At 44.1% G+C, this 18,009-nt stretch overlaps 1 protein-coding gene across 1 annotated transcript in view; it reads right to left on the bottom strand.

Moving 5' to 3' along the window:
* Nucleotides 1–18,009, bottom strand: part of FER1L6 (fer-1 like family member 6) — a 68,242-nt gene that overhangs the window by 48,902 nt on the left and 1,331 nt on the right. The window contains exons 3-11 of the mRNA XM_074573560.1: nt 15,573–15,699; nt 14,889–14,943; nt 14,662–14,793; nt 13,880–13,942; nt 8,619–8,697; nt 6,867–7,023; nt 5,588–5,774; nt 3,731–3,923; nt 2,408–2,751 (exon numbers count right to left, since the gene is read on the bottom strand). Coding sequence (XP_074429661.1) covers nt 2,408–2,751; nt 3,731–3,923; nt 5,588–5,774; nt 6,867–7,023; nt 8,619–8,697; nt 13,880–13,942; nt 14,662–14,793; nt 14,889–14,943; nt 15,573–15,699 — 1,337 coding nt within the window. The remainder of the gene's footprint in view (nt 1–2,407; nt 2,752–3,730; nt 3,924–5,587; nt 5,775–6,866; nt 7,024–8,618; nt 8,698–13,879; nt 13,943–14,661; nt 14,794–14,888; nt 14,944–15,572; nt 15,700–18,009) is intronic.

Genomic DNA, 18,009 nt, shown 5'->3' with positions numbered 1-18,009 from the left:
CTCAGAGACTATGACACACGCATCTCTCTCCCATTATAAAGAAAGAAAACTGCAAATGTTTAATGTCTTCTTGCTGCTGGAATAGGTCAATAAAGTTGTGCTGTGGGGCTGGGTAATTTGCCTCTGTTGTCTCAGAGGCTCTATGAGACATTTTTTGCCTTATTTGTAATGTCTCCAGTTACTGCTTTCCCTTTCAGAGAGTTGTAATGCAATTACTGTGTCTACTGTAGCATGAAATATTGCCGAATGTCAAAAATAAAATATCAAGCATCACTGTATTATGTTGTTGCCTTTTATTCATTCTGTATTTGAAACTGAGGCATAGTAGCCAGAAATAAATCCTTATTACTACTATTAATATTTACTGGTGTTACAGCAGGGTTTGTTCCTCTACCTGGAGCATTTAGCTAGCACCTAAGACCATAGTGTTTGGGCCACTCACATTAATGGATTTCTTCCATATAGAGGAAAATCTATATAGAAATAAATTTCTTCTCATGTCACCTCTATTTCAGTCTTCACAGAAGAGCTGAGGGACAGAGGCAATTACAACTATATGAGTACATAAAGCAAGACCAGGACACAGGTTCGCTCAACTGGTTTGAGATTACCCTTGCCATTTCTCTGCTAACACACTCCTTGACCGGCTCCAGCTAGCACTCATGCCGGCCATAGGGCACAGGCCAAGGAAGAGCACTTGTCAAGGCTAGGCCTCAAGACCAAAGGACAATTTCTCCTCTCCTATTTACTTGTAAACATGGAGTCAAAAGACCAAGAATCTGACCTAATAAAGAACATGAGTGCCTTAAGCGCTGAGGTGGGACTCTGTCTTGGTTTGAGGTAAAACAGAACCAACTTTCTGTTCAGTAATTTTATTTCTTAGCTAGGCCTCTTCTAACTCTCTGAAATTAACAGCGTGTTGTGTCTAAAACGGTTCATTCAGAGCGATAAGACAGTTTGTGCCAAGGAACAGTACACAGAAAGGCTCTTGCTTATATTTATTGCTGTAACAACCAAGGTCAGCTAATTTCATTATTTACCCCGTTGAAGGGTTGGAATTGGAAAAGCGCAGAGGGGTCCCACCTGCGGGGAGGAGCGGACAGGACAGGTGACCCAAAATTGACCAGCAGGGGTATTCCATCCCATCTGCCCCATGCTCAGTATAAAAGCTGAGGGATCAAAGGCTTAGATCTCTTTCTTCAGTGGCCAATGTCCGAGGAGGACCCTGTCTGTTAATTTGCCTTTGATCCCAATCCATGTGTTCCTGACTCCAGCTGTGGAATCCAGTTCCCACCCGTCACCGAGTCCAGTCTGGGACTTCCCCAGTGCCTGCCGGTGACGCCATCCTGGGAGCTTAATCCGGTTTTGTATATACTGTATCTATTTCATTATTTTCCTTTTTATTTTATTATTAATATTTCATTAAAGTAGTTTAGTTTCTTCTAAACTCATAAATCTCTTTATCTCTCCTCCTCCTCCTCTCCCTGTACGAGAGGCTGGGGGGAGCATCTGTCGCCGGCCATTGGCCAATTTGGCCAGAACCACAACAAACTCCCACTACAAAAGCCAATATTTTGATCAACGACATACCGAAATGGGGAGAAAACGGGTTATGAGAATATTTTTCTTCCTATTTATTGGGTAAAAAAGAATAGGGCTTGCACATGCACCACTGCGCTGCTGCTCCCAGACAGTGATGTGATGGAGCAGAGAATCAAAGCTCAAGTATTGGCTTAGCACCTGAGCCCACATGCCCTGCCACAACTGCACAACTTTCTCAAAGCATCGTAGCACAGATCTTCCCATGATGAAACCCCGTACAACAGGTGGAGTTGGGAAAGTAACATCAGATAACACCAGTTGAAGCTGAGCACATGATTTGCAGCCCCTCTCCTACAGAGATTATCAATCTAAACCTACATCGACAATGAACGTTAAAGTAAAACAGGCCAGGCTGTATCTCTCAGCATTTGGACAAATTCTATGTCAGTGATTCCCTACTGACTTCAATTGACAACTACCAATTTTTCTCAAATGAATGCAGGAAATCAGACTTTATAATTATCAGCCTCCCCCACCAGCTCTCTGTGATTTAGCAGATATGACTTCATATAAGTTTCTAGTAGGAACACATGGATGCAGCTAGCACAGAAGGGACAACGGGACAGGAGGCCAAGTTTTATTGAAACCAAGTCCTTCTTGAAATTTTTTTAACAGTTACAGGTACACATTAATGCTCCATTTGTGCTGCGTTATTATGGGAAGGTCCCAAGACTAAGGAGGCATGGAGAAGCTGTAGGGAGTACATAAAAGCAGTATTAGGTGGGCTGAACTCAAATACACACATCAGTGCCAGCCTTGGAGGTTTAGGAACAAATGTCAAACAATATCTTAATAAAATACCAACCTCTAAAGGCACATCAAATGGCTCGACTTCCACTTCCGTTGAGTTCATCTTATCTGAAGGAGAAGCTGATTTTCGATCCTCTCCTGCTTTCTCAGTTTTGTCTTTTCCTTTGGGTGCTTTGAAGTCTTTAGATGGCAATTTGATATCCTTGATAATACTTGAAAACTTCGACTCACGGGCTCCTCCTGAAAGTATTTCTACAGCAATCTCAATGAAGAGACGTCCCCTGAAGGAGACCCCTTCTCCAAAACCTTCATTAAGCTCCTGGTAGTCATCGATGAGGCTGTGGTTCCTGGGTGAGCCATAGAGATTAATCCAGGCAGGCCCAAAGGTAGGCAAAAACCCTGGAGATAAAGCACCTTTTATGGCATTTCTGTTAGGTGTTAGCACACTCTCCTCACCGTCTGCTCCAAGAAATCTTTCCTCTTGTGCACCAAAAGCCAAACCTGGACCCATTTCTATGCATGTGGGGACCACCTCATATAGAGCACTGTTTTGCAGGGCAATTCTTAGGCACCAAGGATCCTCTGCCAATATCCAACCAGGGACTCTGCCAGTATGGAGCTCTTTCTCAGAAGGTGTTCATACCACACGTGCTGGGGCACGAGGCCTATTGCACCTCTTGAAAAAAAGAGCTTGCTCCCATAGACTGAGGGCTGGGACATGGCGGGAGAGGATCAGAGGCCTTCTCACATTGTCCAAACTGTTCCCAAGCCCATGCCACTACTCACTTTATATGATTTGTCTTTTATTTACTCATTAAGGACGCAGTTCTACATTTGAATTGCCAGGTTTAAGGAGTTACTGTGCCTTTGCTGAGCTGTGGTAACTAAACATGTTCCACACTTGAATCACACAGCATAAATAAGGCTACACATGCTCAAACGTCAGCGAAAAGACTCCAGATAGTGAGCTTTACCTCACATATGTGAGGACAAACACACTAGTCCATGGTACCTCCTCGGGCTGTGATAGCACTCAGCTGGAAACTTTGCTCTTACTGGGTGGATCAGAAACACACGCCTGCTCTGCCTGTGATTTACACTTTGTGCTTTCATTGCCAGAGAGAAACTGGTACATAAAGAAGGTGTCAAATTATAGAGCAGCCCTGTAACAAGAAAGGCAGTGGCAGACCACCATGCACTGAGCACAATATAATATAACTTCAAATTAAGCAAGAAAAAGTCTCTCAGAATGAACAAAAACTATGGATATTCACTTGAGCTCTGGGCATTCCTAAAATGGGATTAGCCAGTGCCCAGATCCCAAGAAAGTAGATTTTACCTTAAGGTCATATTCTGGAACAGACATTTTCCCTTTTACCTTTGTCACCATCTTGTTCATTAGATATTTTCTTCAAGTCTATGAAGTGGGTGGCTAAGGCCACATCATTCACACTGCCTTCATCCCAGACCTGGATTTTGACTCTTCGGCAGAGCGGAGGGAACATTTCCTTGAAGATAATCTGTTCGTGCCATACTGGATCTGCACAGTTCTTTTGCACTGTTGTCCGACCCTGAAATGAAAGTCCAGCAAATTTAACCCCAGAGGGGTCAGACTCTGGAGAATGGCAATGAGTAGAGCACAAATTGCACTTAGCCACATGTCTCTGGTCATTTTTAAAGCACAAATATCCTATCTTGAAAATACTTCAGCTTTTCGATTAGCTTGTTTATTTTCCCCTCCATATCTAATAAAAGACCACTTTATGGCTAAAGAATTCTCACCTGCACACAGCAGAGCCTGGAATAAGATCTAATTCTTCAGGGCCCTTCTGTACAAAACATATCTATGAAGCTAGACTTTGGCATTTCTGCTACAAACTGCACATCTTCAAATGGCTTTTGAAATACCAGGGTAGTAGTAATGCGGCGCAGTTTGTCTCATAAAAGATGAAATTCATTACAGCTGCCAGGCTGCATGTACCAATGGAATTACCTTAAATGAGGCAATTTATCTAGCATAAAATATGATTACTGTGGATTGCATTCTGGGCGTATGCCTGTGTGCTGGGGATGTAGAGACCAGAGCTCTTCCTCCTAGCTTGAAGGAGATGGCAGGACCGTATCACAGTCTGTGCAGACGCAGGCTGTGGCAGGCCTTCTACTTTCACATTCTGTGGGGAGAACTGGGGCAGGAAACCCACCAGTGATACCTCTAAACTCATATTTTACACACCAACATGCAAACGCACATCAGAGACCCATTCTTATGTCTTCTTGAGACCTCTGTTAAACCTGAAGTAGCTGCATGCATTTGACCGTTTTAACCCATACTAGTTTGAGATGTAATACTTCGCAGTTTGGATTCACAAGAAAACACGAAATCAGCACCAAGGGCCTCATTCTCATGCCTGAAATGTCCGTAAAGGATTAACTGGAGTTCTACCTAAGGCTTCCTTGCACACTGAAAGCATTGCTGGCTTAAAATCGTTTCCAGTTTGATTCTTTCCTTATTTACACCAGTACTCAAGACAAGCTCCCTGACATGGTGTTTCATGGGTGTACCCCAGAGGAACTCGGACCTTGGACCTCCTTTGTACTCCTCTTCCATAAAAGTCAGAAGGATCCTCTCAGCAGCTCTTTGTAGCACCATCTTTGATTGCCTCAGAAGCAATGAAGCCAGGCAACACTGAGACAGAGTCTACTCAAATGCTTCTTCTTCTGTTACCCACAGAAAAGCTGCAAGGGTCCTGAATTACAGTACAGTAATTCAGAATCATAGAATCATAGAATTGTTAGGGTTGGAAGGGACCTTAAAGATCATCTAGTTACAGTTGATACACAGCCCTAAAATCCAGATTGGACCACCTTTACTGAGTTCAGCCCTGCTTCCTCCAAGGGAGGCCAGAACATAGCACTTACCTAATACCACACTGGGTAATTCACTGTCTCGTAATTTGATGTTTTAGTAACAGATCTAGAGAATTCTCTTTCCCCTCCTGCTGCCTGACTTTAACCTGCTGCTGTGAGGCTGGTATTAGATCTGCTGGCATTAAGTGTTTCCATCACTTAGTTCCTGCATAATTTAAGAACTGAAAAATTTATTTCTGATGACTGAAATACGTGTTTTGCTTAATTTATGTAACTATAAGTTAAAGGACATCAGCATAATCCCCTGCCTGTAGCACACCTAATAGGAAAGAAGGCCTACATTTGTGATCAAGAGGATCCCAATTACCATTTGACCTGCAAACATGACCACCACATAGGGATCCACAAGGTCCTTACTGTCGCCTATGAATGCTTTGGTGACATTGGCCATGATGCTAGAGTTCATCTTTGGAAGTCCTTCTGCTTTGTAAATTCTCACATAGAATCTGGCCCATGGTCTTTCAGATGGAAAGCCTTTGGGGATCAAGAGGTTCCTGAAAGAAAAAAGAAGCCATTTCTCTAAAATTGAAAACTCAGAAAATAAAGCGACTTTTTTTCCAAGAAAATTGTCATCTTGAGTTAGCTTGTGTCCTGAGAAGACACAAAAAGGCGTATGAATTTGCTTCTGTATCTAAACCAAAACATTTTCTGGTAACCACGAGAAAATCACAGAATGATAGAATCACAGAATGGGTAGAGTTGGAAGAGAACTTAAAGCTCATCTAGATCCAAGCCCCCTACTATGGGCAGGGACATCTTCCACTAGGCTGGGTAGCATTACTCAGCAAACTTCTGTGATACAGAACCAGGTCCAGTTAGATCAGGTTGCTCAGGGCCTTGTCCAGTGAATTCTGAGTATCTCCAAGGATGGAGATTGGGCCCCTGTTACATTTGATCACCTTCATGGTAAAAAAAAAATTCTTGTATCCCTTGTTCTAACCTGCATCCAAAGCCTCTTATACTTCTACTGTATTGCTCTGGAAAGAGCCTCGCTCTGACCTCTTCATGTAGGATGCCCCTTATCCTGCTCTTCTTAAGGCCCAAGGAACCAACTGCCTCCCCCCCACCCCCACCCCTTTCCTTGTAGACCACGTGCTCCAGCCCTCCATCTTCTTGGTGTCTCTCCCTGGAGTATGCTGGCAGCATACTTTACCACCTTGAAATTCTGTATTTTACAAGGAGAATGCTAATGAACTTGAGTTTATCTAAGGATATGGAAAATACCTGTGCACACACATCTGACAGAGGAGAAGGAATAGCTTTTCCCAATATTTTTCTTCTTACTTCACTGCTTTTCAGAAATATTTAACTGGTTTCAGATCAATGAACCTTTTCTCAGGGATAATCTGGCACTTAGCCACAGGGCATGGTCAACTCTATCAGCTGCAGAGAAGTGACCCTAACATGCCCTTCAATTTAGTTGAGAGGATTGTAAAAACTCTCTTTGAGCACATCAAAATAGCCAGGTGTACAATGCTATCCTGTTATTAACCCTGAGTTAGCAAGGAAAGGACTGAAAAGAGGGTAGAAGACAATTGAGGTACTTAATAAAGAAGAAATCAGTAAAAAAGAAATTATTTCAGTACTTTTCAATCTGCTCCTCAGCATCAGCTGTTTTTTGCGTAGCTTGTATGGCATCACCTTTCCCAGTCACGCTGATGTCACACTTCAGGTAGCCCTTGGCTCCTGTCCTAATGTCAGCAGGGTCTGTGAGAAGTGCCCACTTGTCACAAAACTGATGACCTGTAAGATGAAAAAACTTAAACACTCAAATAGAGGATGCAAATGGTGCAAATATTTCTCCTTTCCAACCCTTGTGCTTTCAGGACGATCATGCTGAAGCACACCTTTTAGCAGGCACATCTAGAGGGTCCAAAATGTTGTGTGACCAAAAAGGCAAACAAAGGATTGATCTAGAGCTCATCAGGAACAAGCTAATTTTCGTCAATGGTTACTGAGAGCAGTGTCTAAAGACCGATGGAAGGTTGTGTGAGATTTCAGTAACTGAATTAAGGCTGAGGCTTTATGAGGAAAGGCCAACTTTTTGATGAGAACTGTCTGAAGATCTCAGAACTCTCTGGCAGCAAAACCCTTGCTAGGAGCTAGGCCAGATGTAACACTGGCCGCCAACTGAGAAAGGGAAGAAGGAGGGTGGACAGCCATCAGATGAAGAAGCAGCAGCCAGAAGAAGGTTCGGCTCCATCCTTCCAGTGGGAAAATGCAGAAAACAATTCACCGACACCACCCAGCCCTTGCTGCAGCCCTGCTTCAGCAACCCTCATTGAGCAGGTTCCTAAAACCTTACATAAAGTCCTTGGCCATGCACCTTGGGCATGTAAAGGAGTGGGAAGGAAGGACCAGAGGGTACCAGGGATACGAGCTCAAGATCAGCCCTTAGACGCCACCCTCCTGTAAAAGTGTGAGCAGGAAATACAGGACATAATTCAGAGACTAACACAGTCTAAGTACGGATGTAGACTGCTCGCTTCAGTCAGGTCATTTCTCTCTACTGACTCTTGCAGGAGCCCTGAAAAAAGAGTGTCCTGAACGACTCTACACTTTTGCCATAACTGGGTGACATCTATAGTAAGTGGCCTAAATACGTTCATTTGCAAAGACTGAGAAGAGACCAGGAACTTGAGTAACTGTGGAACAAAGATACATGTTTTGTGGATGGTTGTAAAAACAGGATGAAAGAGGGGTCGTGATCTTTTCTTAGCTTCAAACTTCAGAAAGCATTGGACAGCTCTGAAGATGCCAGGTCAAGTGGACCCATGGTCACCTCTTTGTGATTTCCTTCTCCCTCCCATTATTGTCTGCTCCTCCTCTTGTCTCATGCTCTCCTCACCGTTCCTCTCATATTCCATCCTACTCTCCTTTACTCCACCCCTTCTACCCCAACACACACAGAGCAGAGCTTTGGATGCTCTGGAACGAATGAGTGAAGCTTGGTTTTGCAGAGCATTCAGCTGCCCACTCTGGCCCACTAAAGAAAAGCCATCCCTGATAAGTTCTTCCCACCAAGGGGCAGATTGTCAAGGTGTTTTCAGTGTTGAACTTTTTTCCAAAAAAGGAAAACAACCCTTCCAAAAACCTTGTTAAGTTTAGCCCTTGGCATAACCCACAAGCATCTAAGTGGAAAAGCAGCATAACTCCCTCTCCTCTCCTCTCCTCTCCTCTCCTCTCCTCTCCTCTCCTCTCCTCTCCTCTCCTCTCCTCTCCTCTCCTCTCCTCTCCTCTCCTCTCCTCTCCTCTCCTCTCCTCTCCTCTCCTCTCCTCTCCTTCCCTGCCTCACATCTCGTTTAACAGAAAAAAGGGGCAGAGAACGCACCACTTACCTGGCTGACTATACACCGTCCCCAGATCTACTTTAAAGGAACCTATCAGCACACTCCCAATCAGTTTATTGTGCATAACCTGTTAGAAAACAGCCGGTTAAAGAATGTCACTCTCTCTCTTCCCAATCAGCATAAGAAAGAGCAATCCCAACAAAGATCACATTTGGTTGAGAGGTAATAAGCAGCAACATCCAGCACCACCCAAAACTGGGTGGACATAGCCACAGCAGACACAGCAAGCGCTTGAAATCTGTTCTTTACCCAGTATTGTGCTAATTTAGAAACAAATATAGTTGCATCCAAGTGGAATCCCACAGGTTCATCCCAGGTCCCAGGATTATATAGATCAGGAATCAGATGGATGTGTCTTCAGAACAGATGCAGTTATATTACTTGGCAGTTTTAAATAAACCATCATGAATATAAATACATGGGGCGTAACTGGTTTCACACTAGGCTGCAGAAATCATATCACTTTCTCTGCAATAGCTGAATTGCCATAAGAATTGAGTACACCCAGAAGAGGAAGAATTAAAGTGTTTCTTTGCAACATTTCAATGTGCACTTAAACCAAGAGTCTCAATTCTGATTTACCCCCCACAATATTAATGAAATCAGAGAAGTGATATAGATGTAAATGAGATGGCAAGCAGGCCCTAGTGAGTCTCTCTCCTTATTCTTCCTGCCAAGTAAGGAATTTAATTTAATTTAATTTAGTTCCAATTTAATTAATAGCTTTCCTTTGTCATGATTCCTGGATCTATGTACTTCTGTGGCTGATTTTCAAATACATGCATGTGCTTCACTGTACAGACAAGGCAAATGCCAGCAACGTCTTCTGAGGGAAGACTGGCTCTAGAACTGTATTTCTCAAAAAATGTATCTCACCTGGTTTCAGAATCGCTTAAAGGGTTTAAACGTATTCCTTTGTTGGGGAAAAGCTTCTGAAAGCAGGCTGAATTGGCTGGAACACCTTGGTGAAGAGAAGCTAAACCCATGGGATTCAAGTACACAGAAGCTAAATCTAAATGTTGGAGCTAAACCACCAAACCCTTGAGAGCATTTTAGGACTCTGGAAGACATCATACCCTGGCTTTGGACCTACACATCCTAGATAGGGATACAAGACATCATACCCTGGCTTTGGACCTACATATCCTAGATAGGGATACAAGACTTCTGTGACTTTGCATTGGATTTGTCATGTGACTTAATTTTGTCCATTTTTCTTCAAGACCGGGAGACATATGTTCCAAAGTAAAGATCACTGACACCTTCATCAAGATCTACCAGAAAATTGGGGAGGTTTCTAGTTGTAACATAATGTCATTCCTCATGAAAGGTCTGGGGCCACTGTGCCCCTGTGGTTTAGGGAACACACTCAGTTGTCCCCAGTAATTCCTCACTTCAACACATAAGGAGTTTTAAGGGCTGAAAAATCAAAAGCAGACAAAGGAGCAGTTTTATTTTACTCTACTATTAAAGCTTAAAAATTAAGCATCCTTCATGTGAGAGAGGAGCCAGTGTGAAGCCAATGCTTCATGCACTGGTTCTGCTTTTCCTCAATCCCTGATGACACCAGGTCCCACCATAGCACTGGACCCCTTGCTCCTATGAGATCGGAATAGGGCTCAAGGGGTGGGGAAGAAGCCATGAAAACTGTGTTTCATCCTGAAGTCAGGCAAAATTCCAGCTTTGGAGGAACTACACGGAAACAGGAACTCGCCCAAATCAACTGACCCAACGCAGGATGGATTGAAGGGGGAAGAAGGTTTTAGCCTTTCTGTAGCCAAAAAAGAGAGAGTTTCTTTAAGACTCAGAAACAAGAGGAGGACACGTGGTGAGTCCAAGGTGGTGGTGTCTCATTGCTCTTTGCATTTTCTCTCCAGGGCATGTCAGCACATTAAATGTGTAAGTCTCACTTCTCCATCCCTGAGATCTGCTGTGTGAAATGCGATGACTTGGGTAAATGCCCCCTGTTCTCACTGAAATGATGGGGAGTTCCACTCCCTGTAGTACACATGTTGCTTTTAACTGCTGAGGAAATAATTCACTGCTTCTATTAAATGTTCTGCGTCTTTCCTGGTACTTTTTTTTCCAAGCGTATTTTTTCTAATGTAACAAAGCATCTGAGAATGAGGCTTACAGCAAACACTTCTTGTCTTCTCTGAGAGGGAGCGTCACATCTACATTGTATCTAATTAAAGGTTTGTGTCTTTTCACACTTGATTGACTATAGATGACTGAAGGATTTTCTTCACATTTTCTGAATGAGGACAAGCATACACGGTGTTAAAATGGGGAGTATTTCAGTACTGGACATACAGGTTTAGCATGAACTGAGCGTCTCAGTTTTATTATGGCATTTTTAAAAGGTTGCTGGAATGTACTGGAAGATATTAATGAAGAAAAAAATCTATTAATTAGCAGGTGCTGAGAAACTGAAAATCTCATTTTCACCTCAAATGCAGGTTTTGATTACAGATAGACGAGCTGCTGAACTGATGGACAATAGCATTAATCTTTTTTGTTTTCCTTGAGCTTCCATATGCAGATGAGTTCGTTTTCACAGATTAAGAAAATTCAGTGCATGAATGATTGCTGGTAACAGACGCTGCCAATATTTGTTTCTCGTTAAGTGAGATTCATGCTAAGCAAGTGCTGTGGAACTTTCCATCCCCCACGGTTTCCTTCACTCCCAGCACACATATTTCCTCTATTTGTTTCTATTCCCCTGATATATTGCATTTTCCAAAACCGTGTTGCAAGGTAATGAATCTCTGCTTTCAGTAGCATACATGAGCACTGCACTGGGTTAGTTTGTGAGGCTTTTTTTTTAAAAAAGTCATTTTTTCTAGAAGACCTTTAATTTCTTAGTGTTGCACCTTCACCAACTATGAGTCAAATAAGTTTGCTGAGCCTTATGAAGCTATGCAGATTTAGAGGAGGTAATGGTGACATATTTCTCCACACCCCCAACACACTCAGAAAGCTGGCACACTCCCCACCACCACCGGATACATGGAATTCTTATCAAAAAATGGGAGATCAGAAAGACTGGCCATATCTTGAAGAAAAATAGCTATATATTCCCAAGCAGCAGTAGCTCACAAGAGTTGATGTCTCTGTACTGTGCTGATATTAACCGTGTCAGAAATAAATATAGAGGCCATACGCTGTGATAGAAGTCATAACAGTGACACAATATCTACTCCCATGCAAAAGATGGGCCATCATCAGCCTGTAGTAAGCTTTGTCCTCAGGGATAAGTGAAGGTCAGATCTGCAGCTGCAGACAATTTATGTAGGTATGAATTTCATACATATGAGCTGTGCACGGGATATAGTGGATTTTAACTGGAGCTTAGGATTCAGACTGTCAATTTACTACCTGCATTCACAACCTAGTTGTCCAGCTGGCCGTGTGTAAATGAATATTTTTTATTTCTGTCATTTTATTAGCAGCTCAGCAAAGCAGGTACACAATGAACTTGTCTACGAGATTTTGCGCAGGTGTTTGCTACAGCTCTTGACCAGTGCCTGTCTCTGTCAAGCACAACCAGCACAGACCCTTTCCTGGTGTTCATTTTGGAAATGGACAAAGCACTTCAAGGGAAAAGAACCTTTCATAGAATCATAGTATCATAGGGTTGGAAGGGACCTCTGGAGGTCACCTAGTCCAACCCCCTGCCAGAGCAGGGTCACCCAGAGGAGGTTACACAGGAACACGTCCAGGCGGGTTTGGAATGTCTCCAGAGATGGAGACTCCACCACTTCTCTGGGCAGCCTGTTCCAGTGGTCTGCCACCCTCAAAGGAAAGAAGTTCCTCCTCATGTTTAGGGGGAACTTCCTATGCTCAAGTTTGTGCCCGTTACCTCTTGTGCTGTCCCCGGGCACCACTGAAAAGAGCCTGGCCCCATCCTCCTGACATCCACCCTTTAAGTATTTATAAGTGTTGATAAGATCCCCCCTCAGCCGTCTTTTTTCCAGACTGAAGAGACCCAAATCCCTCAGCCTTTCTTCATAAGAGAGGTGTTCCAGTCCCCTAATCATCTGGGTAGCCCTTTGCTGCACCCTCTCCAGCAGTTCCCTGTCCTTCTTGACGCGGGGAGCCCAGAACTGGACACAGTACTCCAGGTGCGGCCTCACCAGGGCAGAGTAGAGGGGGAGGATGACCTCCCTCCACCTGCTGGCCACACTCTTCTTGATGCACCCCAGGATGCCATTGGCCTTCTTGGCCACAAGGGCACATTGCTGGCTCATGGTCATCCTGTTGTCCTCCAGGACTCCCAGGTCTCTTTCAGCTGAGCTGCTCTCCAGCAGGTCAGCCCCCAACCTGTACTGGTGCATGGGGTTATTCCTCCCCAGGTGCAGCACCCTACACTTGCCCTTATTGAATTTCATAAGGTTCCTAGGGCAACAACTCACTGCTCATTTCTCTGGACAAGTCATGGGACTTGTGGCAGTAGAAATGCAAAACACAGCTCATGAAGGGCACAGCTTGTGATATTTCTAAGTAATACAAATACAGCACTGTCGAGAGTCTCATGAGATCTTCATTAACTCCTCAGCAGCTTTGCTGAAATGTTGTGAAGAACCTCAGGAGCCTCAGGTAAGATAATTAGCATGGCTCCGTAGACTTGTTCTTACAAACTGCAAATCTTTATCTAATGCCCCAAGTCCTTGAGTATGTGTGTCTTCTATCAGGGCTGTTCTGAGATGTCACATAGCTTCGCCAGCACTTCATTTTGCAGTGAGCAATGGGAGCAGCACTGCATGCTTGGAGCCCACTCCTATGGCTAATTAGCAACCAGCCACACACATCCCAGACAGCCCGAGAGCTGCTGCTGAGGATAAAGTACCTGGATAGTTAGAAAGAGTTGTATCTGAGGAACTGAGATAAGCTGGAAGTTTCAACTCAGTTATTTGAAACAAGTGGCAGCTGGAAAATTAGAGGGATGGAGGCAACGCTGACAAGAGTTAACTAAGCTGAATTTTCTCATTCTACCTCGCAGATTGCCAAACCAGCAATGAATGTCCCTGTAAATGCACACTTAATCTTCCTTTAGGGCTACGTTCCTTCAAATCATTGCCAGCTGCCTTTCCTCCTTTTCCTCTCCCGTATCCTTTCTCTTTCCTGTACTTCACGCTGACTTAAAATTATTTGTCTTTTTAATTACATTTAAAAGAATCATTTAGAGCCATAGTAACACAAACAAAAATGACCTTTAATTACTGTGCTAAACTTTGATAGGTACTTACAGAGATGTTGATTATTTTGTCAAACAGGAACACCTGCGGTCCAACGAAATCAAACACAAAGTACTGGGGGAAAAAGGGACAGCAGATCAGAGTCATCCTTGTGCCGGTGGCCAGCGCTGTCAGCAGTATGGTTTAGCTTTTTGGGTTACCACACGGAACCCCAGTGAGACACCGGGGGTGCTGGGGAGGCAGTGGTGGACACAGCAAAACCCTTTCCTTGCTCCCTGGCTCGTGTCTGACACGGCCTAGACCCATTTTCTAGTCTCCCCCTTGCATGGCTGCCCAGCACTGCCCTCCGCAAAGGCCCACAGCCCTCATTCTGCATCAGAGGGTATTGTCAAAAGGGACAGGAGGCACAAGGAAAACCAAAGGACTGTTTGGTTTGGGGGGTAGTTTTGTTCTCCATCTGGGACAAACACATGCCAAGGAAAGGCTGAAACAATGAAATGGTAGAAAAGGGAGGTTGGGGGCAGTTTAGACAAAGCTCCCATATGGATCATTTGAAAAAAACGCAGAGGCGGTGGTGGTAGGGCAGGATGCGGTGGAGGGGGCAGGGAACAGGACGGACAGAGCTCGAGAAGAGAAAGAGCAAATAGAGCTAAGCTCAAGGGAGCTGTTGCTGGTGCTTGCCCATGCTTGAAACTCAAACAGCTCCTGGACAGACTTTCCTGCTCAGACATGCAGGTGCTACAAACTTAGTTCACCCCCTTTTTGAGCTACCAAGTGGTGGAGGCCACCCAGAGCCATCGAAGAAAGTGCATTCTTCAAGAAAAAGCACCTACCTCATTGTAGAAAGGGGCATTTGTGCCTTCCTTTACTGTCGTTTGCTTTTTCTCATCACCTATCTCGATGATCACCACAGGGTCGATGTTCTCACCCACCAGCTGCCTGGCCTCGATGATGGTGATGGCAATCTGTGGGGCAGACGGACAACACATGCACTCCTGGGCTCAGATCCAGCCTGCCTGGGGATTTCACAGACACATAAGGGCCGCCACCCTGTGCTCACCTGGTAGTTCTGGGATTTCACCTCCTCTTCGTGAATTCTGGTCACCAGCTTTGCCCTGTTTAAATGACAAAACAGGTGATTAGGCATCTCTAGGCAAGAGCTGGTACTTGAACATATGTTGGAAAGAGTCCTCGTCACAAAGCAAGCTTTGTTTATGGCAGGTAGCTTTGTTGTGAACTATGATTCTGCTTGATTTCATCAGCAGAGGCCATCTCTGTCTTTCTCATATACTTGGTAATAGGGAAATGTCTGGCATCCGCACAGACTGATGCAGCTACCTGCCATGCATGGGAATGATTTCACTTGTTGATCCCATCAAACCTGACTCCATTCTTCCCCTGTATGAAAAAAAAACAACTACACAAGCTCTTGGCTATAGAGATTGCTGTCCCCTTTGGCTCATTTTCATTAGCAGAGTTCATTAGCACAGTTGAGGCACTCTCAGCATCCATTTCAATCTCTCCCTGCACTGGATAGCATCTGGCGGCAATCTGTCTTGAGCTGATAATATTTTGCTGTCAAGTACATCCCACCCAGTCATATGGGAAAGCAGGAGTGAAGGGATTGCTGCTGTCAGCAAATGGATTTTCTGTCAGCAGATGTATTGTCCCAGGGCAATGCCATTCCTGAGAAGGATGGAAAAAGTGTTTTGGGAGATGTTAGGTACGGTACACCAAGGAGCACCTTTTCCTCTTTGGGCTTAAGGATCCAAAAATGCTGGACAGTGCATCGCTGTTCATTAAGCCTTCCTCTCCCTCTTCTTGTCTTTCAAGAGCATCATGGTGAAGATTTGTGTTTTCATCATGATCACCTGATGAAGAAAAAAATCAAGCAAGTAAAACCCGCCTCTGATTTCCACTAGCAAAAAGCTAATTGGGAGCAGATCAGTGACTTCATCAGCATGAACTGAATATTTTGTTTATTTGGGTATCAAAATTAGAGACACAGTAGTGGTTTGTATTGAGAGGCATTGATTACAACAGCAGCTCCCATCCTGTGCAAAATCACATACCATATAAATTGGGGCTGTAACCTCTCTCTTCGCCCCATGTGCATCCACAACAGGCACATGCACACTACTCACATCTGACTGCCCCATCTCTCATCTGCTAGAAAGACAGTGGGACAGATTATTGCTGGGTTTTGCACGTAATACTTAGCATCAGTGCGTCTGCCATCCATAGTTTGTCGCAACAGCCTGATACACTTCAGTCCCTTCCAAGGGACAAAAGTGGAACCTGGCTTAGAAATCATTTCTTAGCTCTCCTCTTTGCAGAGATGAGGAAATGGAAGATCAAGGACAGAAAAAGAGAGCTGAAGAGCATGATTCATGGGATCTCTTGTAGAAAGTTATACTCAGATCACACAAATTGCTTCCAGAAGTGCTTATTTTCCTTCCTCACCATAAAGAGAATCTCAGCAACTAGCTCAGATGTACACATCTACATTTGGCCAGAGAAGCCCTTCACACACTGCTCTGCTTTGTCCTCCTGGTCTGACAGAAGTCCTACCAGCATCTCTACCCCTTGCCGAGCATGTCCGTGTCCAACACCTGCCTTGGGAAGGGAGATGTGTGTTTGAGGTGGAAGTTTAAAATTTGTGTGCCTGTAGTTCATTCCAATAACTATATTTATAAGCGTGAAATGTTCAGTGACTCTGGACGTGAGTTATTTCTGGTCTAGAAGCTGTCAAGGGGTACCTGCAACAGTAAAGATGACTTGCCCAGCAATACCCAGGGGCTTAGGTGACCTTATGGATAACCTTGCGTCAAATGAAAGGAATCACATCCAAGTGCATTTTCTGCAAGTACTCTACAGCAATGTGCTCGCACAACAACACTAGCCAAAGGGTTGTAATAGTGCTTCCTTGTCTCTTTGCAAAGGTATGGTCACTTGAGGGGTATCTAGAAAGTGCTGATGGTAGCAAATGACCATCAGTTGTACAGTAAAACTCACTTGGATAGCTCTCATCAGATCTGAATGTTCCTTTTCTGGCTGGCTTCCACAAGCCACCAGACAGGTACAGACACACAAAACTTCTGCTTGTGTTGCAAGGCAGCCAGGCATGAACCAGCTCCATGAAGGTTCCTCCACTAGCAATCTCATATAGCTTATGCACTCCCCGGCTGCCCCTCTTGTCCGACCTCCCTAGAACACAGGGAAGGTGAACTTGGCTCTGTGTCCGTGTAGGCACAGCCTGATTTTCAGCCCTTGCAGCAAAGTCTTTGCATCTGTAGCACCAAGTTCCCATGGCTACCCTCCATATCCTATTTACTCTAGAGCATGCTGCTTGATTATGGGCTTGTAGTACTCTGTACTGTTTGCTCTGAGGCTAAAGCAGATAAAACTTCCCTCTGGCTGGGGACAGGCATGTGTCAGCATGACGCCCTGCCTGGACCACTGTTCGGCAGTTCCATGTTGTTTCTGTTGAGACATAAACTCTTCTTTCCCTTTACAGCTCCATTTCCTGACATTTTAATACCTGAACCGCTATCCTTCTTTCCCCTCAATAACCGTATGTATGTTGTGCATAAATAACCAGCAGGGATTATTCCCCTGTAGGGATTCAGTGAGAGAAAATGCAAATAGTTTAGAAAGTCACAACGTTCCCCCACTGCACACTTCCTCAATAGATCTTCTAAGCCCAAATCCCAATCAAGACAAGAGAGAACTGGTGATTGCTGTATCTTTGTTAGTTCAGACTCTTCAGCAACAAAGACACCAATGAAACAGATGAAGATGCGGCATAAGGACCCCAATCTATCCAATGGTTCAAACGCAATAATTTGAAATAAACAGAGATCTGAATGCTCACATGAAAGACTAAAGCAAACTATAGTATACTGTGTCTTGCAGAGCATGGAGCATAAGATAAATAAACTCCAACATATCTGTAATTAATAAGAAGTTTAATGGTCTTTAGTTTTGTCTGCTCCAAAAGCCCAAATCCCTTGCTGTAAGGACCAGAGGAGAATCTTTTTAAAAGTAGTGTCCTTTAGCTAAATAATGCTTATGACACAAAACAAGTGTTACCCTGTTTGTGCCCAACAGTGAGTCAAGACACACATGGCTGGTTTATTACAAGACTGTAACTCAAGGCCTGCACTAAACACATAATAGTC

Source organism: Larus michahellis, chromosome 2, assembly GCF_964199755.1.
Source record: "Larus michahellis chromosome 2, bLarMic1.1, whole genome shotgun sequence".
In the NCBI taxonomy this organism is placed as follows: Eukaryota; Metazoa; Chordata; class Aves; order Charadriiformes; family Laridae; genus Larus; species Larus michahellis.
The sequence above is the reverse complement of the archived record's forward strand: the minus strand, read 5'-3'. Positions and strand labels throughout refer to the sequence as shown.